This window comes from Paramisgurnus dabryanus, chromosome 20 (assembly GCF_030506205.2).
Source record: "Paramisgurnus dabryanus chromosome 20, PD_genome_1.1, whole genome shotgun sequence".
Classification (NCBI taxonomy): domain Eukaryota; kingdom Metazoa; phylum Chordata; class Actinopteri; order Cypriniformes; family Cobitidae; genus Paramisgurnus; species Paramisgurnus dabryanus.
This window is the reverse complement of record NC_133356.1, coordinates 22151227-22170168: the sequence shown is the minus strand read 5'-3', so window position 1 is coordinate 22170168 and position 18942 is coordinate 22151227. Positions and strand designations below refer to the sequence as shown.

The window sequence follows — 18942 nt, the reverse complement described above, 5'->3', positions numbered from 1 at the left end:
TTACTCAGCTGTTTTGTCCTATTTTCTTACCATTGTCGCTTTGGTTTAGGGTTAGATTTACATAAAATGACATCCCTACCCAATCCCAACTCTAACCCTAACGCTTGGCGACATATAAAAAATAAATCAAAAAAAATTGTATAAACCAATGTATAAAGTGACATTCTAATACAAGCACCAAATCTAACCCTAAACCGAAGTGACAATGGTTTAAAAATAGGAAAAAGCAGTTGAGTAACCAATACGTGATAATCACACGAAAACAGGAATTCGTTATACGATCACGAAAAAAATGAGGAAATCGAATCACGAAAAAAGATTCAAAAAAATACGTGACTATGTCACAAAACTTTGTGAGACTGGGTAGCTTTTATCATACATTTCCAAAAAGTGATGGACTCAAACTAAATAAGGGGGTGCTTGAACACGTTGCATCACCTAAATCACATTACATGGTGTCTCAACCAATCAGATCGAAAAAGATATTTTAGCAATGAAATAGCTCATCTTTATTACATCTTTATACATGCGTGTAATTGGTGAATACATGAGGCAATTGGACGATGATAACTTTATAAGTGAAAAACAGAAATAGGATACTTATGTGTTCGCCCCTTCAGTCATTAGTAGTAAGAGAAGAGTCCACTCTCAGCCTCTTCCTCTAAATGTGTTTCATCTCTCTCTCTCACTGACACTCTCTTTATCTCTCTCTCCCCCAGATGCGGCAGATTGCGTGTCACTTTTAAAGTTCGGTTCACTCTCTCGCCCACACTCTATCGTTTATCACTGTTTCTGTTTGATGTTGGCCTGATCAGTGAGGTTTGAACTAAAAATCCAACAGCTAAAAATAGCTTGAAACGGCAGAAAATTGGCTTTAATCTGCCGCTGTTTCATAAAGGATGTGCGTGTGTGTGTGTTAAGAATCCTTGTGTGTAAACATGCATAATAATCATAGATTCATTTAGACTGAGAGCGAGGATATGAGTTTACATAATCCTCAATAATATTTCTCATGTGGCTAGAAGATTCTCTTTCATAACCGTGGAATCATTCAACGGCAGCAGCACTGAGGTATGTGCTAACAGTAAAACATGGATTCATAAAAATGGTAGGCATTGTAAAAATGGTGATATATAGCAACAGGAATGTGTATTAAGAAAATCTGAATATATGATCTTTAGAGCATCACAGAGCATGTACAGTATTCAAGTACATTTACATTTATGCCGTTTCTATCCAAAGCAACTTACATTGCATTAAAAACCCTACATTTAGTCAGCAAGTATGTTCTCTGGGTTCGAACCCAGGACCTTCTGCAGTGGTAACGCATTGCTCCTGTCATGTAAAAGCAGTACAATTTACAGCATAACTGCATTAGGGTTTTCTGTAATACGCCTAAAAGATCAACATTGAATCGAACAGCTGGTAGACTCATCCTTAATCAAATTCTCCTGTCTTCCACCATTCAAGACTTGAACATTGAAAATGAAACTATAGTATAGGTGACCTTTAAGTATTTTGACACCTCTTGCACCACACTTAGTTTGCATTTGAACATTTTCTTGTACACAACTTTAGAGATTTAACAACCATGTTTTTACAAACTTAACAAGAGGATTTTGATCACTACACTTAACCCCAGTTATTCTAAAACCCCACTTTAAACCCTGGGTTAGGGACCTTCTATGAGGAAAAACATGGTTTTAAAGGTGCAATGTGTAATTTTTAGAAGGATCTCTTCACAGAAATGCAAAATAATATACAAAACTATATTATGAGGGGTGTATAAAGACCTTTTTATAATGAACCGTTATGTTTTTATTATCTTAGAATGAGACATTTTATCTACATACACAGAGGGTCCCCTTACGTGGAAGTCGCCATTTTTTTGTGCCGCCATTAACGGACAAACTGTTTTTTACTAAGTTGCCTCCATCAATTACATGTTTTTCCAGTGGCGGCTACCATAGCTTCTTCTATGCGTTTTAAAAGCGAGGGGTGAGCAGTGGACTGAGCCGTTGATTTGCAATTCGCAACCTCACCACTGGATGCCGCTAAAATTTACAGACTGCACCTTTAAGATAAAACAAGATGTTCAAATTTTATGAACATGCTATGTGGCTTAATCGTGTTTAAAAGACATATTTATATAAAATGTTTGTGTAATATTAAACTGTTCTTATCAAAATAATTTGCAGTATCCAGGTTACTGTGTGTTGTTACTTTTGAGCATTAATAACAAATATATAAAAAGAACCTGCAAATGTTGCCACTGGCCAATCAGAATCAAGCATTCCAACAAGCTGTGTAATAAGCACAAAAAGTTGTAATAAATAGGCTCGAAATAGGATTTTTATGAAAAATAAAAGGCATTAATTTGTTCGTGTAATTACAGATTGCACAATTTGGCATTTATGAATGCGGGACGTCCAAGCACAACAACACTTTGTTTTAAGATGAGGTAAGACTTTTTGTGCTACCGCCATGCTATTATTCTGAATAAATTGTTTAGGGCTGACCTGGTTGCCCCTCTGCGTATAAACATTCATAGATGAATATTTGTGTAGTACAAATGAGAGACATGCTTGTCATTAAAATAAATTGAATATATACTGTACATAACTGCTTTTAAAGTTCCTTCAAGGGTCATCGTGAATAATGTTTGGTCTGTTAAGCAGGCTGTTCTGAACAGGTCATACTTGTGTAGTGTATGTAGCGCAATTAATATACCTGGAATTTTTTTTTTTAAATCTTGCTTGTACGATAAAAATTTTGTGCCACCCAGAGTGGTCATTGGCGCCTGATTGTCCACCCCTCTAAAACATTCCTGTCTCCACCACTGCATACCAGTAGATGTGCTTTTTACATACAGCACTGAATGTTAACATGACCATGTAGTTATGTTGACAGTCTAAATTTTTTGTGGTTTTGTGGAAAAAGCGTCAGTCATTGTTTCCATTAAATGTCTGTTGAAAATCTGTGGGGTTTTGTTTCAACTTTGGATTAGTGATGTAAGCTAAATTTGGAGAAACTTGGTGGAAAGGGACGATTCATAAAAGATCAGATAGAACTCAAATAACTTCAGAGAGCTGTGAAATATTTAAAAGAATGATGTCATCGGCTTATTGGATTGGCTGTAAATTCTCACATCGTTTGCTCTTCTTCAAAGACAATCACAAATAGGAACTGAACTTTAAGGAACTGTCTCAGTGACAGCAATTTTAGCTTTTTCTGACAGTGTACCCATACTAAATATATCTGGGACTTACTCTACTGAGCAATAACAAACACATATGCACATATACATATTTTACATGCAAACTAAGATACACAAACATATACCCAGGACATTAAAACATACAGTGATACTGATCATTTCCAGTGTAAATATATTTGATATTTCAAGCAGCAAATTTTATTGCTTTTAAAAGAATGTCATCATTTAATTACCCCATATTTTAACTGAGATTCTGCTTAACATTGTTGTGTTCTGTTAAAGTACAAAGGCCATACAGGTTTGGAACAGCATGGGGGTGAATAAATGATGAGAAAATTGTCATTTGGGGAGAACTATTCCTTTAATCTCTCTCTCTCATTTCTCTCTGTTGTGGAAGGGTTTGTGTTAGGCTCTTTTAAGGCTGAGCACTATGTGTACAGTGGGGTCTATAGAGACTGGGCAGTAATCCGGCTTTCTCTTAAAGCTCAGTCTGAATCTCAATAGGAATGTGGGGGGCAGATTTACTCCTAAATCCGTTAGTAAACATCTCTCCAACGCTGTACTCTGAGTACCAACAGGTCTCCTATAATTGTTCTGTGTGTGTGCGTGCGTGTGTGTGTGTGTGTGTGTGTGTGTACAGCGGAGGGTGTTTCTTTGTTTGTTCTTGTGACTCACAGTTCTTGGCGCAGTTGTTTATTGAGTTAGGCTAAGCTAAACTTTGCTATGCAAAAGGATCAGATGAAGAAATTGGTTTATTCTGCTTTTTTACCAGTAGTGGTAAAACTTAATGCACCCTAACTAAACTTTGCTGGTGCAGTTCAACGGTACAGTGATACCAGAAATAAAATTGTACTTTCATATACCATTGTAATAAATGTTTATCATATGCACAATGGACTTACATGGCACTTCAGAGTAGTTCAACAAACACCATGGCATTTTTTTTACTTTTTGTTAGTGCACACACATGCAATGTATTGTGCACATCTTATATGCAAATATATATTTATGAAATGCTTTGCTGTCACATCACAAAACCATCGCGCCTTCTAACATGCATTCAGTTTGAAAGCCCATAAAGGCGTCTAATGGCATATTACAGATGTTGACGTACAACACAAGTCATAGACGTTACTTATAACATGTCTTTTACCCATCAGTCCTGTGGACGTCTAATGCTTCAGAGACATGCATTAAACTCTTATCATTGGAGAATGTGGCGTTAATTCAGGGCGTCTGAGCGGGAGATTAGGGGAACGACGGAGCAGGGCTTTAGGGTTAGGGAGAGGAGAAAGGAGTGCAAAGGGCAGAAATTCCAGAGATGCCTGCTGGATCAGAGATGAGAGCTGCTGTGTTTGGATATGGATCTGCACAGGCCTGAGATCAGTCTTCAGCAGGCACAATAGCACACATCCACTGGAAATGGAACGTAATTAAATCATGTGTAATTAGAGCCTTATCTGTGACTCTTATGTGTCATGTTGATGGGTTGAATTAAAGTAGAAGTGAAGGTGACATCATCGTGATCTCCTCCCTGCATTGTGTTGACTGCTTTGGTATTGCCTCTCACTGACAGATTTATAGGGTATCCTTGCACAAATGCATCCTTAGAAAGACACTTGAATACATACATACAAATTGACAAGCACTTGGTGAGATGAGAGCGGTCTCTGTCGCACCAAAGGATAATGAGAAACGTAGAGAAAGATGAGGAAAAGATGCTGATAGGAGATGGAAGAAGATGGTCTTAAGCATAAAGAGTCTGTAAGGTATATGCAAGAAATGTACATCTTTAGGGCTTTATAAATGATCCAAATAGTTTTTGGAAAATGCATTTAAATCAGAATATGAAAATTTGCAAATCTGCAAAAACTATTATTGCTAAATGATTTGCTGAAAGGCATTTGGAATAGTACATTTGGCAAAAGCTTACATTTATATTAACCAGTGACATTTTTTTGTGGTGTTACAAAGCAAAACATGTTGTAAAAATAGAAAATATTATTACCACAAGTCTGTGGTGTTTTTTTTTTTTGGGGGGGGGGGTGCTATCCCCTACCTCTTTCTCACATCTCAGTGATGAAATATCTAATACATGATTTATTACAGTACTGGTGGAAAACTGCACACAGACGTACAGAAATAGAAATAGTGACACAGATATGCCACTTTCCTCTCTGTATTAAAAAGAAATGCTCAAACTCCAAGCAGATTACTTTTATTGATGCACATCACAGACTATTACACATAGATAGGTGTGTTTGAGTCTGTGTGTGTGTGTGTGTGTGTGTGTGTGTGTGTCTATGTCATGACTCATGGTCTGGAGAACAATATACAGAGAAATCAAAACAAATCAGTTCAGAAATGAAGTTATGTGTATAATGTGAAATGACACAGGGAAAAAGTATTGAACACACAAAGAAAGGGAGGTGCCAAATGACGTGGAAAGCCAAGACAACAGCTGAAAACTATCAGTAAATAAAAAGCAATCCAGCTCCCTGTTATAGGCGCATTTCTAAGCTTCTGAATGTTCCAGTGAGCACTGTTGGGGCCATAATACGGAAGAGCAAAGACAATCATTTCACAATAAATTTGCTCGTTCATCGTTTGCCAGAACCATTTGCTGAAAAGCAGCCCTAATGTACACCATGATGTTCCCACCTCCAAACATAACTGTTGGTATTGTGTTTTTAGGGTCATTTCTCCTCCAAACATGGTGTGTTTTACAGCATCCAAACAGTTCAATTTTGCTCTCATCTGACCACACTATATTCTTCCAGTATTTCACTGGCTTTTCTAAATGTTGTGCAGCAAACTTTAAACGAGCTTCAACATGCTTTTTATCGGCAATGAGTCTTGCGTGGTGAGCATGCATACAGGCCATGGCGTGGAGTGCATTACGAACTGTTTGCTTTGAGACAACAGTACCTGCTAATTGCAGGTCTTTTTGAAGCTCTCCACAAGTGGTCCTTGGCTCTTCTGATTATTCTTTTCACTCCTTTGTCAGAAATCTTGTGAGGAGCACCTGTTCAAGGCAGATTTATGGTGAAATGATTGTCTTTCCAGTTTCATATTATGGCCCCATCAGTGCTTAAAAATGCACCTATAACCAATACCATAACTATGTTTTGTAACAATTAGGTTGCTAAGGTCTTGAGACAGCGCTTTGTTTTGTACCCATCTTGAGATGTGTCTTGTGTGACACCTTTTTGTAGGCCATCATTTGGGACTGAACAAGCTGATATAATTTGCACTGACAGGGGACTGGATTGCTTTTAAATTACTGATAGTTTTCAGCTGTTGTCTTGGCTTCTCATGCCTTTTTGCACCTCCCTTTCTTCATGTGTTCAATACTTTTTCCCTGTGTTATTTCACATTATTACACATAACTTCATTTCTGAACTTCTTTGTATGGATGGATAACTTGGATAGTTACCATTTGGTAAACATTTAGGGCTCTATTTTAACGATCTGAAACGCAAGTGCGAAGCGCAACGCGCAAGTGAGTTTGTGGGCGGATCTTGGGCGCTGTTGCTATTTTCCCGGCGTGAGAAATAACTCTTGCGCCGGGCGCAAATCAATAAGGGGTTGGTCTGAAGTAGGTTCATTATTCATAGGTGTGGTTTGGGCGTAACATCAAATAAACCAATCAGAACGCTAGCCAACATTCCCTTTAAACGCAAGGGCGCAAGTTCCATGGCGGGTTGCTATTATTATGACGGATTTACCAGGCGCACGCCAGGAGCGGTTCACAGCCGAGGAGACCGACGTCCTTGTACGGGGGAATCCCACGCTTGCCAGCATAAATCGGGCACGCCGTGTAGCGGGAGGTGGATCTGCCTCAGGACTTGACGCCAGCAGAGGACATCGCTGCGTCCACCCTCACCGCTGAAAGGGTTTGGGGGCTTTGAAATCGGACCCAAGAAACGCAAGCAAGGTCCAACCCCAAAGTACTCTTACAAATCAAGTTCATATACATTAAGGTTTCTTATGAAAACATTTTAATTATTATTTACATAAAATAAACGTAATACAGCCACACAACAAACTTATGAAAATATTTTAATCGTTATTTGCATGAGAATTTTTTAACGCAGCCACACAATAAATAAAAACTATCACCACAATGCTCACCACTATGATTCCCCTTATCTCGTGTATTAATATTTTTAAGTGTAACAATTTATGATTTGCAAAAATAACTGTTGCATCTGTGTAGATTAGATAAGCAAAGTGTATGCGCGTTGTGCACGCTATACATTATGGTCAAGCATGCGCCCTTAAAATAGCATAATGAACCACGCGCAACGCGCCACTGACTTTAGACTAGTTTTTTTTGGTTAGTAGCGCAATTGTTTTTTGAAACTGCAAAATAGCATAAGAGATGGTTTGCGCCGCAACACGCCTCCTTTTTGCGCTGAACCGCCCAGGGAGCGCAAGTTCATTCCCTAGTTTGCTGACGTGCATCTGTGGAGGGAAAAACCCCGCTGTGCGCCGGCGCAAAATACGAATGATACATGCGTCACTGACAAAGTCAATTGCGCTTGGTGCAAGATAGGGCCCTTAATGTCAATAGCACCTTTGAAAATATACTTACTGGGAAAAATGGTGACGCGTTCAATACTTATTTCACCCACTGTATTATTGTATTCTGTGAGACACGCCTCATTGTATATTCTGGAACGTTGACGCAATGTACTTCATTCTGTAGAAGTGGTGTGGATTTAACCATTAGGACAAGAATAGAAAGAACCATTAGGTCACTGGGGGAAAGTTTTTATTGTCAGTGCTGCTGTTTTATTTGACATGTGGTATTAAAGCATGTGTACGGAAGAGGATTAGGGCCACTGGTGAAAAAAATATTTGAATTCTGACTTTATTTTCAGAATTCTGACTTTAATCTCAGATTTCTGACTTTAAACTCAGAATTCTGACTTAAGGGGTTGGACACACCAAAACTTTTAAATGCGGCTGAAAACGCCTTGAGGACGCCGAATGCCAGCTGTTTTTCAGCTGAGTGCCAGCTTTCTTCAGCTGAGCGCTTTGGTAGCTGTGATACTTCAGCTGCGAGCCGGTTGGTTGCTGTGGTAATGTCCCGCCCCTCCTCCACTGTGATTGGGCGGCCGTGTGAGAACTGACATTGACGAGCGGAGCTTTTCTCCCAAAGTTGAATCTCTTTCAACTCTCGACGCTCAGCGCCGAGCGCGGAAAAAACGCCGAGCGCCGGTTTTCAGCGTGGAAAAAACCCGCTAGCTGCTGGCTTATTTGAAAAACGCAGAGCTTCCATTGGAAACAATTGAAAACGTGCGCCGGCCGCGGGCGTAAAAGTTTTGGTGTACACAACCCCTTAATCTCAGAATTTGAATTCTGACTTTATTCTCAGAATTCTGACTTTAATCTCAGAATTCTGACTTTAATCTCAGAATTCTGACTTTAATCTCAGAATTCTGACTTTAATCTCAGAATTCTGAGATTAAAGTCAGAATTCTGAGATTAAAGTCAGAATTCAAATATTTTTTTCACCAGTGGCCCTAATCCTCTTCCGTACATGTGCATTTATAAAGCAAATGTAAGTATCCATTTACCCTAGTCAAAATTAACCTAACACTTTAATGGATAAAAGGAGTCGCTTAAAGTATTTGGACAATCACAATGCACTGGATAGCTGGCTGGCCAATCAGAGCACAACATGCCTTTGAGAACAATGAGAAAACACGACTTTTTTAGAAAGGCCTGGCACAAAGGAGCAACAGTAATGTATGAAATAATGTGTTTTTCAACCTTAAAGAACACCTATTTCATTGCTAAAAACAATTTTATTTTGTGTATTTGGTATGTGTTTGCATGGTTTATGGTGTTTTTAGCTCCAGATTTCACTTTCTTCCTAAAAGCACGGCTTTGAAAAGCTCTGTGTCCCTGATTGGCCAGCTTATCTGTACGTTGTGATTGGCCTAAATACCTCTTACGTCAGCCGGAAATGTGACGCTCTTTACCATGCTTGAAAGATTCGGTTGCTATCAGGATTTAACTTACAGGCTGTGAGTCCAAAGCAGGAGGAATTATGATAATATCGGTCTTGTCTACATCACCAATCCCAGGAAGTAAACTGTTGCCTACAATCCGTGTGTCGATTTACATTGGAGACGATAACTCGCGTCATCGTTTACTTTGGGGTTTGTTCCTTTTGCGTATCGTAAACATGTACTAATACACACTTACACACCAAAGGAAATGTAAAAACGTGAATCGGACAACAGGTGCTCTTTAAACTGTGTTAACACATTGCATTACATCTTTCTTACATTGTAATATGACCACTTTAATGTTTTTTCTGACAAGATGTTACTAATAGTTCAATTAATTATTATTAATCATTAAAATAATTATTCCAAGGAAATTATTTAAACTCTTGAATTAAATAAAGGACTATTTAAAGAGCTCAGATGCAAAAGACGCAAAAAAAAAGATAATTATATTGACCAAATGCTGTCGGCACGTAGTATATGTTCATCAAATACTATCAACTGAATACTTTAGGCACTTAGTAAAATACTATCGCTTCAAATCTGCTTCATCCCGGGCTCAGGCCATTCAGAAGTATGAGTTTGTTGGCAGAATCCATTAAACACCAAAATGATTTTTCAGCAAAGTCCTCTAAGTACACGATAAATGAACTGGATAAACAATGGCGTGCGAACGTCACGGTGAATGAGTTGTTTTACCCAGTTAAAAGAGGTTTAGCAAATATATTAGGATATTGAGTGAATTTTTTTAGCCTTTAAACTTTATTTAGAAAGGACAGTGAAAAATGACTGGACACTTTATTAGAAAAACAATTTTGCACAGGTGTTTTGTAAATGGCTCACATAGACTTATCACCATTACGCACATTATGCACTTAGGCAAATACTTATGTGAAGGAACAAATGAAAACAGACCGAATACAATCAGTTCCTTAGGGTTATCAGTAAAGGTATGCACACTGATAAGAACTTAACTGCCCAAAAGACCCAACAAATACACACTTACACATATACACACATTCTTTTCTCTCTTGACAATTCGCACACTTTAAAGCCCATGTGCCATGCTGATGCTTTAAATCATAAGCTCATCCAGTGTTGCTTTTAGGGATTCATCCACATCTGTAATCAATGAAAGAGTTATTGATTCGCGATTATCTCCTGCCGTTCACAAAATCACAACCCTCTGATGTTGTAAACATGGCCAGTAGGCATTCGTGGACCTTGTGGATTAGAACCATCCATGAAAATTGTGTTTGAGTTGGATAATTGTAACCCAGTTTAATATTCAACCTCTTCTGAAGAGAAGCCCTCGCCCTCACCTCTGATCCATTGTGTGTGCAGTAGCCAGAGGCTGGGATAGACTGTTAAAAGGGTGTAGATGGGAAAAGAGTTCAGGGTTTGAAGGTTCACTCTTTTGGGGTAAGAGGTCAGTCTGTCTTTCTGTGAATTGAATTTTAGAATGTCTGACTCTGCATTCTGTATGGCCTTTGGGCTTGCTTTTCTTATATTGTGTGAACCGTATTCAAACTCTCTCTCTTTTACGCACGATCATTTTATTTAATCATTAATCTCTGTCCATGTCCACAATGAAGTGCTGTTGGGACAAGGTCACATGATCATACACCCCAAAACCCGGTACAATCAATTAGTTTTGTGGATCTCACACATTTATGTATGTTCACAGGGGAATGACATATTTTTATTAAATGTTCTTTATATTTATATTGTAGTTAAGAACAATCTGTGTCTCTCTTTTTCCCTTTCTTGCTTTCTGTTTGACTATACTGTACACTCTATTTTAAACCCAGCATTGGGCCAAAAATGGAAAAACCCAAACGTTGGGTTTAATTAACCCAGACCCAACAAAACAACCCAGCTTTTTGGGATTGAAAGAACCCAACGGTTGGGTCCATCTCTTTTTCAATGCTTTTAAGGTTGGTTGAAAATAACCAAGCATTTTTAGAGTGTAGAAGTCATGGAGTAGTAGGTTTTACCACTCACTGCCAATAAACCACTAAAATTTTCATAATCACCCACGCTTGGGTAAGAGATAATCACTTCCATCCCTACGTCCAACATGTCAATCAATAAAATCAATCTTCCAAAGGGTCCAACAGATATGATGTTCGTTGCACTCCACAAATGTTCACGTATCACAGGGGTTATTATTGATACAGGATGCATGTGTGTGTTTTGCCGAACGTCTTTAACCCTGGTGTCAAAAGAGAGCGCTGATATGACTAAGGGCCCGTCTCTGCACCCCTTACGCTTGCATGCTGATTTTACCACTTACAGGCTAACAGCCCTTAAAAGCAAACACAGATGGACAGCTACTGAAGAGCCCTCTGTCTATCTTCATCCCTCCCCATCCTCACACATACACACACTCCTCTGGTGATTAAGAAGAAGTTTCTTCTGTTTATGGTCTCATAAAGTTCTCTCTGCAAACAGGTTTGCTGCTTTAACAGTAATTGAGTCATTGTTTTGGTGCTTACTCTACAGAGTTACGGCTCTCGTCGACACTTGGCAATCGGCTAATCAGCCTTCGGGTGACAGCTTTATGAGATGGAACAATCAACATGCACACAAAAATACATAGACGAATTCACACAGACTTGCACAAATACACAAGACGACGACATACCTGATCGCACAACCTGTCATTACACACACTTGTATTTCTGGTTTCTGCTGATGAAATGACAGCAGACTACAATTTACAGGTCTAAGAACCAAAAGGTAAAAGTGAAAAGACCTCAAGGGCTTTAAGCTAGATTACATTATTTTATGTATCGGGGATTATTTTAGAACAGAAATCCTTTATACTCTTTCCCAACGTCGTGTGATTTGTTTACATTAATGTATTTAGTGCATTAGGCCAGTGGTTTTCAAACTGGGGGCCGGGGCCCCCAGGGGGGCCGCGAGATGGTGCCAGGGGGGCCCCAGTTTTATGACATTTTATGAAATACATTAATTTATCATGAATTCTGTGTAATTAAACCTAAAAAAATAAGGCTACCAACCAAAAGCACTACTTTTTTGTATAATTTAATGTTTTTTTTATTAAAATGTTGAGTTTTATAACAGTTTTTTGTCACACATTTTCTTTTGGGGGCCGCGAAGAATTGCACCGTACACAAGGGGGGCCACATGCTGAAAAAGTTTGGGAACCACTGCATTAGGCTACCCTATAGGCTATGCTTCCCATGCAGAAATTAAACCCAAGACCTTTGCTGTGTTAACGCAAGCACTAGGCCTACTAGTGAGTTACAGAATCTGACAATGCGTGGTTCAAATAAAGTCGGTGCAATGACCAACCAGATCAACTTTTTTGTTTGTCAGGAATTTTACTTTTACCACCCTTACAGCCTGCTATAGTTAATTTACAGTATAAGCTGAGGGGTGTTATTCTGTTCATTTGCAAAGACGCCAAACAAAAGAAACTTTAATTTTAAAAATATGTATGTAGTGTAAAGTACTGCAAATCTTTGCAGTTTTTAATTGTTTTTCTGCTGACTATGTCCATGGTCCACAGCGCGGTTTGAGTCCGCTGAGCGCAGCTCATTTGACAGTGAGCGATTTGATTCAATATTCGGGTTCAGTGTGGGAGGCGCCTGCGGCTCCATCGTCTCTCTCTCTCTCTCTCTCTCTCTCTCTCTCTCTCTCTCTCTCTCTCTCTCTCTCTCTCTCTCTCTCTCTCTCTCTCTCTCTCTCTCTCTCTCTCACTTTCTCTCTATGCCCTGAACTCGCAAGGGGGGCGGCAGGCGGCGAGCAATGCACTCGCAGCAGGGACGCGGTTTGAAATCCGATCCCAGTTAATTTTTTTCCCTCTCTCCGGAGCCTGGTGCTCCAAACTGTTAGTGTGAGTCTGTGAGCCAAGCTTTCACACACAGCACCAGACGCCCCGCACATCACAAGCGACCCAGCGGCGCAGCGGAGCAGTTGTGCCCGGACGGCGGAGCGAAGAAGACCGGTGCTGCTTTCTTTTTGTCTCTCTTACGACCCAAAAACTTCCCTGCCGACTTTTTAGATGGTACAGTTTAGTGTGATTTGAGGACGTCTGTGAAGGCTTTTAAGGACTGGACAGAGTTGGACAGCTCACGGCTGTGTGGTGAACAGCGCTATCATCTCAAACAGTCTGTGAAGTCAAGCTTTCCTGGACGTTTGGATTTGGAAACTTAAGAGTCTGTGTACGTTTGGACCTCTAAATGTAACTCACGAAACATCTGGAGGGACCCCGCAGACCTTTTCAAAGAGTCAGTATATTTCGTGATCTCGAAAAGGATTACTATCAAGAAAAGGAACAAACGAACAAAACATTTGGTGAGACTTTTATTATTATTATTATTACTATTGTTATTATTATTATACAGACGGATAATTTCATTGTATTGTTCCAGTTCCTATAGTTTTTTTTTTTTTTGATAAACAGACTTTAAATTGCACCGTTGGTTCAATCAAAGCAATCTGCACTGAAACAAAGTTTTAGTTGAGAAGTAAGCTGCGGGTTCTCGGTGACATGTGCTGTGTGCGCGTATCACTTACAGTCGGACAGGTGTTGCGCGCGCGCTGTGTATGTGTGTGTATGGCTGCACCGCGTGCTCGAAAGCTGCTCTACCAGTCGTGAAAAGCCGCACCTGTGCTCCATACATTTTCAGTAAAAAATGCTAGGAGAGCATAATTTGTGTTGTTCAGATTTGTTTAAACGGTAACAAGCTATGGACTGTCAAAAAAGAATCACCAATTCGCCATCAGTTCGTCTAGGTGGGTGTGAGGCGTTGTAATGGTCCTGAATCCCTACACGGGATGTGAGGTGAGGTTTTATTTTAACCAATCTTCCCAAAGCTTTACTGGCTCCGTTTCGTCATGCACTTTAAGGCTGTTTTTGAACAATGCAGTTGGATTTGTACCGTAACTAGTATATGTCTTTAGATGGCGCGTTTATAAAAATAAACCTATTAGGTTTTATTCACCTGTTGTACTAACGTGTGGAGCTGTCGTGTCTTTTCGATGAGAAACTGTAAGAAGCACTTTACAGCTTGACGTTTGACGCATTTTAAAACCAAAATTACACCCATTTATTCTGTGGCCACCTCAGCAGGTCTTCATTTGTGTTATTTTTAGCCCACACTGAACAGAACCTCGCTCGTTTTCCCTTCAATATACCCAAGGCCATCTGAAAGCAATTGTAGCCATCGGAGTGAATTAGAGAGTCTGGAGGTGTTAACGGGGGCTACTGGGGGCAATTAGCCACCTCATGTACTACTAAAGTCATTCCAGCCAGACACAGCTCTCGAGTGTTTAAATGATATACTCTCTAATCATCTGTCAATTTCTTCCTTGGCTATATGAATTACTGGCATAGCAATAGACTTTCAGAAACTTCTGTATCTGTCTTTCAACTTTTTAGGACACTGTCATTACCTTTATAGTAATACATCCCCTGTGTATCACTTTTAAATGATTGCTACAGCCCTGGTAAAAGTAGTAAAAAATCTCTCAAATGTAATTAAAAAGTATTTACACAACCCATGAACACTCACTCTATATAAAAATTTATTTTGCTTTTGAAAAAAAGTAGTTTTAAAGGTAACAAAAAAATGTGTAGTGCAGAAAGATTGAATGAAAATTCAGTACACAATAAACAATTATGGACAATAGATAATATAACACTGCTCTATCAGTCTTTTATCCTACTGTTTTAAACATTTTTATTTCTCTTTGGTCATGAATTATGTTATCAAACACAAACTCTATAAATGTTCATTTTTGCTTTAATGTATGTAAATGAGTTTGAGAGGATTTTAAAAAGTATGGTCTTTCATTCTTACCCCTGTGTATCGTCTACACTAAAGCAATGCATAAACCTGTACACACACACACACATAGAGAGAGAGAGACTGACAGAGCTCCGAAAGAGCCGCAGGAGGGCGAGTGAAGCCCTCAGAAGAGGATTACAGCCAAACTCTAATAGAGACACCTCAGGCTTCAGCTTTTCATCTGCTGTCTGGCTCTCCATCTCTCTTTTTCTAACCATTTCTCCTGTCTTTTTCGCTCTTACTCTTGTCTCCCTCTTAATCCCTATTTTCGTTGGCAGGTTTAGGCTGGGCCAGCCACTGACATGGCTGCACAATTACTGGAGATTACAGATATATTTGAGTCACATACTTGTTGCAAGGTGTTACCAGCATTTGAATCCATTAAAAACCTTTTCCATTACAAATATAACGCCCTGGGTACCGCATGTCATCATATTCTCATGCACGGCCTTGTTCAACTCTGTAGATGTTTCGCTGGCATCAAGACGCTGCATGGTTTTAATTCCTGTGTATATAACAGTTGATCTTTATTGAAAATGATGAAAGGGTCTACAAATGATAGATATGTAAAGGGAGATCTAAAAATAGAACCTTACTACTTCAAAAAAGTACAAATCATTTGCATTAATCCATTTAGCAAAGGCTTTCAGTCTAATAAAGTGATCAAAAGTGCATTTAATATAAACAATTAGTTAATATATGTTTTCCCCCTGAAGTCAAACCCATGATTTTTGCACATCTACTGCAATAGTTTACCAAGTGTGGTCTAGGAACAACATGATAAATATAAAAATCAAAATGTTCATTTCCATTGCTGGTGGTCAGTGTTGTAATGCACAGTCCCAGGTGGTTATATCTAAGCACTGCTTTGTGTTACAATACTCAAACACATTGCCCAAATACATACAGTTACGCAAGTCCAGAGGATAATCTAAAGTAAACTAGATCCAGGATATGGTCATAGAAGATTTATCTCAGTTTAATATTCGAAAACACCATTTCAGTATAGGCACTGCATAATCTACAATACAGTAACAAAAACCAGACAGGGCTGTCAGTATGGTCTTGTATTACCCTAAAGGAGTTTATTTTGTGATAATGCCTGGCTGGGTATCCATTAAATTGCATATGATAACCTACCATGTAAATAAATGAATGGACATGCGATATTGATTTGAGTTAAGACACGATGGATTATTATGAAAGACGTAAACTAGTCAAGCCATCAACGAATGACCATCATACAGTACGACCACAGTTTTTGTACGATTTGCTTTTATCTGAGAGATTATAGAAGCAAACCCAGAGTTTTTTTCTTCCTAAGGCCTCCTCCACTTTTACTGTAAGATAGTTCAGAAACATGCACCTACTACTATACACACTCCAGAAATACACTTCACAGATACGCTCCACAAATAAACCCCTCTCTCCTACAAACAAGCAGTGCTGATACACTATCAGTCCTCACCGCAGTGGACACACTCCCTCATTGTGCCAGCCAGAGAAAACACTGACTTACTCAACACACGGCATACTTCAGTATGTGCTGACCAAGACCCGAGCTCGTCGGCCCGTCAGGGGAAAGAAAAACAGAGCCGGGAAAGTCTCGAGAGGGTGTACGAATGTATGTGTGCGTCTCTTCTGTGGCCGTCCCAGAAGAAAGCCACCGTTTAAAGTGAACGCAAGCATTTTGTGTGCCTGCGTTCGCTAAACCAAGGCTGTTCTGAAATAACAAGAGTTCAAGATTAAAGCAACACTGTGTTCGCTCATTTTCTGAAATGTCTTTCTGTGAAAATCTCTCAGCGGGGTACCAAACCATGTCTGTCTGTATGTATGTGTGGGTATGTGTACATTTATACCTCTTTACATTGCTTTTATTGTGTCTAATGTGAATTCTCGATGTGGCGGGGAGCAGACACACACAGTGTATGAGGGGAGCGTATGTTTTCTTTAGAGAGATAAGTGTGTTTGCATTAGCTTAGTGAAAGACGTGTTTCAGAGTAGCCCGACCAGAGAGAAGGAATGAGAGAGAGAGAAAGTAAAAAAAGAGGCAGAGAAAGAACGCAAAAGAGAGAGTTTACAACAAATCCCAGTCTCTTCTAAACTAGCGCAGGATGTATTATATAAAATAACTCAATTTTATGTGCCCAAAGCAGTTGTGTGGTCGTCGTCTTTATTTTCAATGTAGTGTATACAAATGATTGCACTTTAAGAGCATTTTAGAAACACACCTAATACTCATTGAACATCACCTCTTAAACTCTTCTCTTATGTATGTTATGAATGTTAAATATGATATTCTTGCTGTTGTGTTTCAGGTGAGGGACCGTCGGTGTTTCGGACAGGACTGTGTGTGTTTTTGCGTGTGTGTGACTGCGCTACATTGACAGCATGTGTGAAACTGTGGAAGATGTCTGAGTCTGATCAGTGTGGTGAGGACAAACCCCGCGCCGCTCCCCACGGGATGGTGCAGCTCTGTCTCCTCCTGTACCTTACGGCCCTCGTCCTTCCTCCAGTGTACGGCGTCCCGCTGCTGTCTTCGGAGCCCACAGGTCAGACATCGCACCTTACTCTCATTTCTTTGTTTTGTTTGTCTCACTGTCTGGAGGGTTATACTTTTTGTCACATGAAATTGAGTAAAATAATAGTTTTTCTTTTTTTAGTTGTTTTACTTTATAAATATTTTGTTGGGGTGATATAGCTCGATTTAGCAAGATACTTAAAATAAAGGTGCTTTAAACGTTCTTCACAGCAATGCAATAGAACAGTGTTTCCCAATCCTGCCTGGTTCTCGAGTACCCCCTTCCAGAATGTTTTAGATTTCTGCTTATTTAATACACCTGATTTAACTCATCAGCTTGTTAGGGAGATATGTTAATCATTCTGGAAGGAGGCTGATGAGTTAAATGGTGTTTTAAATAAGGAGACATCTAAAACTTTCTGGGTGGGGGACTCGAGGACCAGAATTGGGAAGCACTGCAATAGAAGAACCATTTTGGTACCTCAAAGAACCATTCAGTGAAAGGTTCTTAAAAGAAGCATTTCTTTAATATCTTTTTATAATCTAAAGAATGTTCTTTGGATGTTAAATGTTCTTTATGGAGCCATTTCACCCAAAAATGGCACCTTTGCTTGTAAGAGTGTATTTGTTGGTTCAACTTAAAAATGTCCCTGTTTGCCTTTTGAGTTAAAAAAATTATTAAATATTAGTTAACTCAACAAAAACGTCAAGTTGACTAATGTTTTTAAGTTAACCCACTTTTTTACAATGTTGAATTAATCACAAATTAATATGAGCAATTAATGAAGGAATCTGTCTGAATCAGAGTGATTCAAATTCTGCACGTAGATGGACGCTTGAACATTTTGACTGTGGGTTCACACCAGACGCGAGTTCAAAGATTTGCGTGAGTAGATAACATAAAAAGTCAATGCAAAGACGCGATCAGATGTGTCCTCGCGTGGGACGATGCGAATGACGCGATATGGGCAGTGTGTTTGCGCTATTCGCCTCAAATGCATCTTCGCCCAAGTTGAAAATATTCAACTCAAGCGAAAAATTCTCATGATACGAAGTTAAATCCTGCGAGTAACCTAGAGCGATTCGCCCGCATTTGGTGTGTACTTACTTGCTTCTCTCACTTCATTCGCGCATGAAAGCCGCGTGTGAAATTCTTGTCATTCGAGACATTCACGCGAAAATTCGCATCATGGAAGGGGTCCGCTCGCTTCCTGTAATCAAGTCACTACTGGAGTAAGCTCCTGATTGGTTAACGCGCCATCAACTTTGCGCCTTCTGCGCATTCCGCACCAATCGTCTCATTCGCGCTTACCACACAGGATGCCTATTCGCATCTTTGCGTTGACATAAAAATTTTAA

General features: G+C 39.4%; 1 protein-coding gene across 4 annotated transcripts in view; it reads left to right on the top strand.

The window, feature by feature from the left end:
- Positions 1 to 12989: 12989 nt before the first annotated feature.
- fgfr3 (fibroblast growth factor receptor 3) overlaps positions 12990 to 18942 on the top strand; it is a 41800-nt gene continuing 35847 nt past the window's right edge. For all 4 annotated transcript variants that reach the window (XM_065297079.1, XM_065297078.1, XM_065297077.1 and 1 more), the window contains exons 1-2: positions 12990 to 13566; positions 17381 to 17614. In XM_065297079.1, the coding sequence (XP_065153151.1) occupies positions 17473 to 17614 (142 nt within the window). In that variant the 5' untranslated portion in view covers positions 12990 to 13566; positions 17381 to 17472. The remainder of the gene's footprint in view (positions 13567 to 17380; positions 17615 to 18942) is intronic.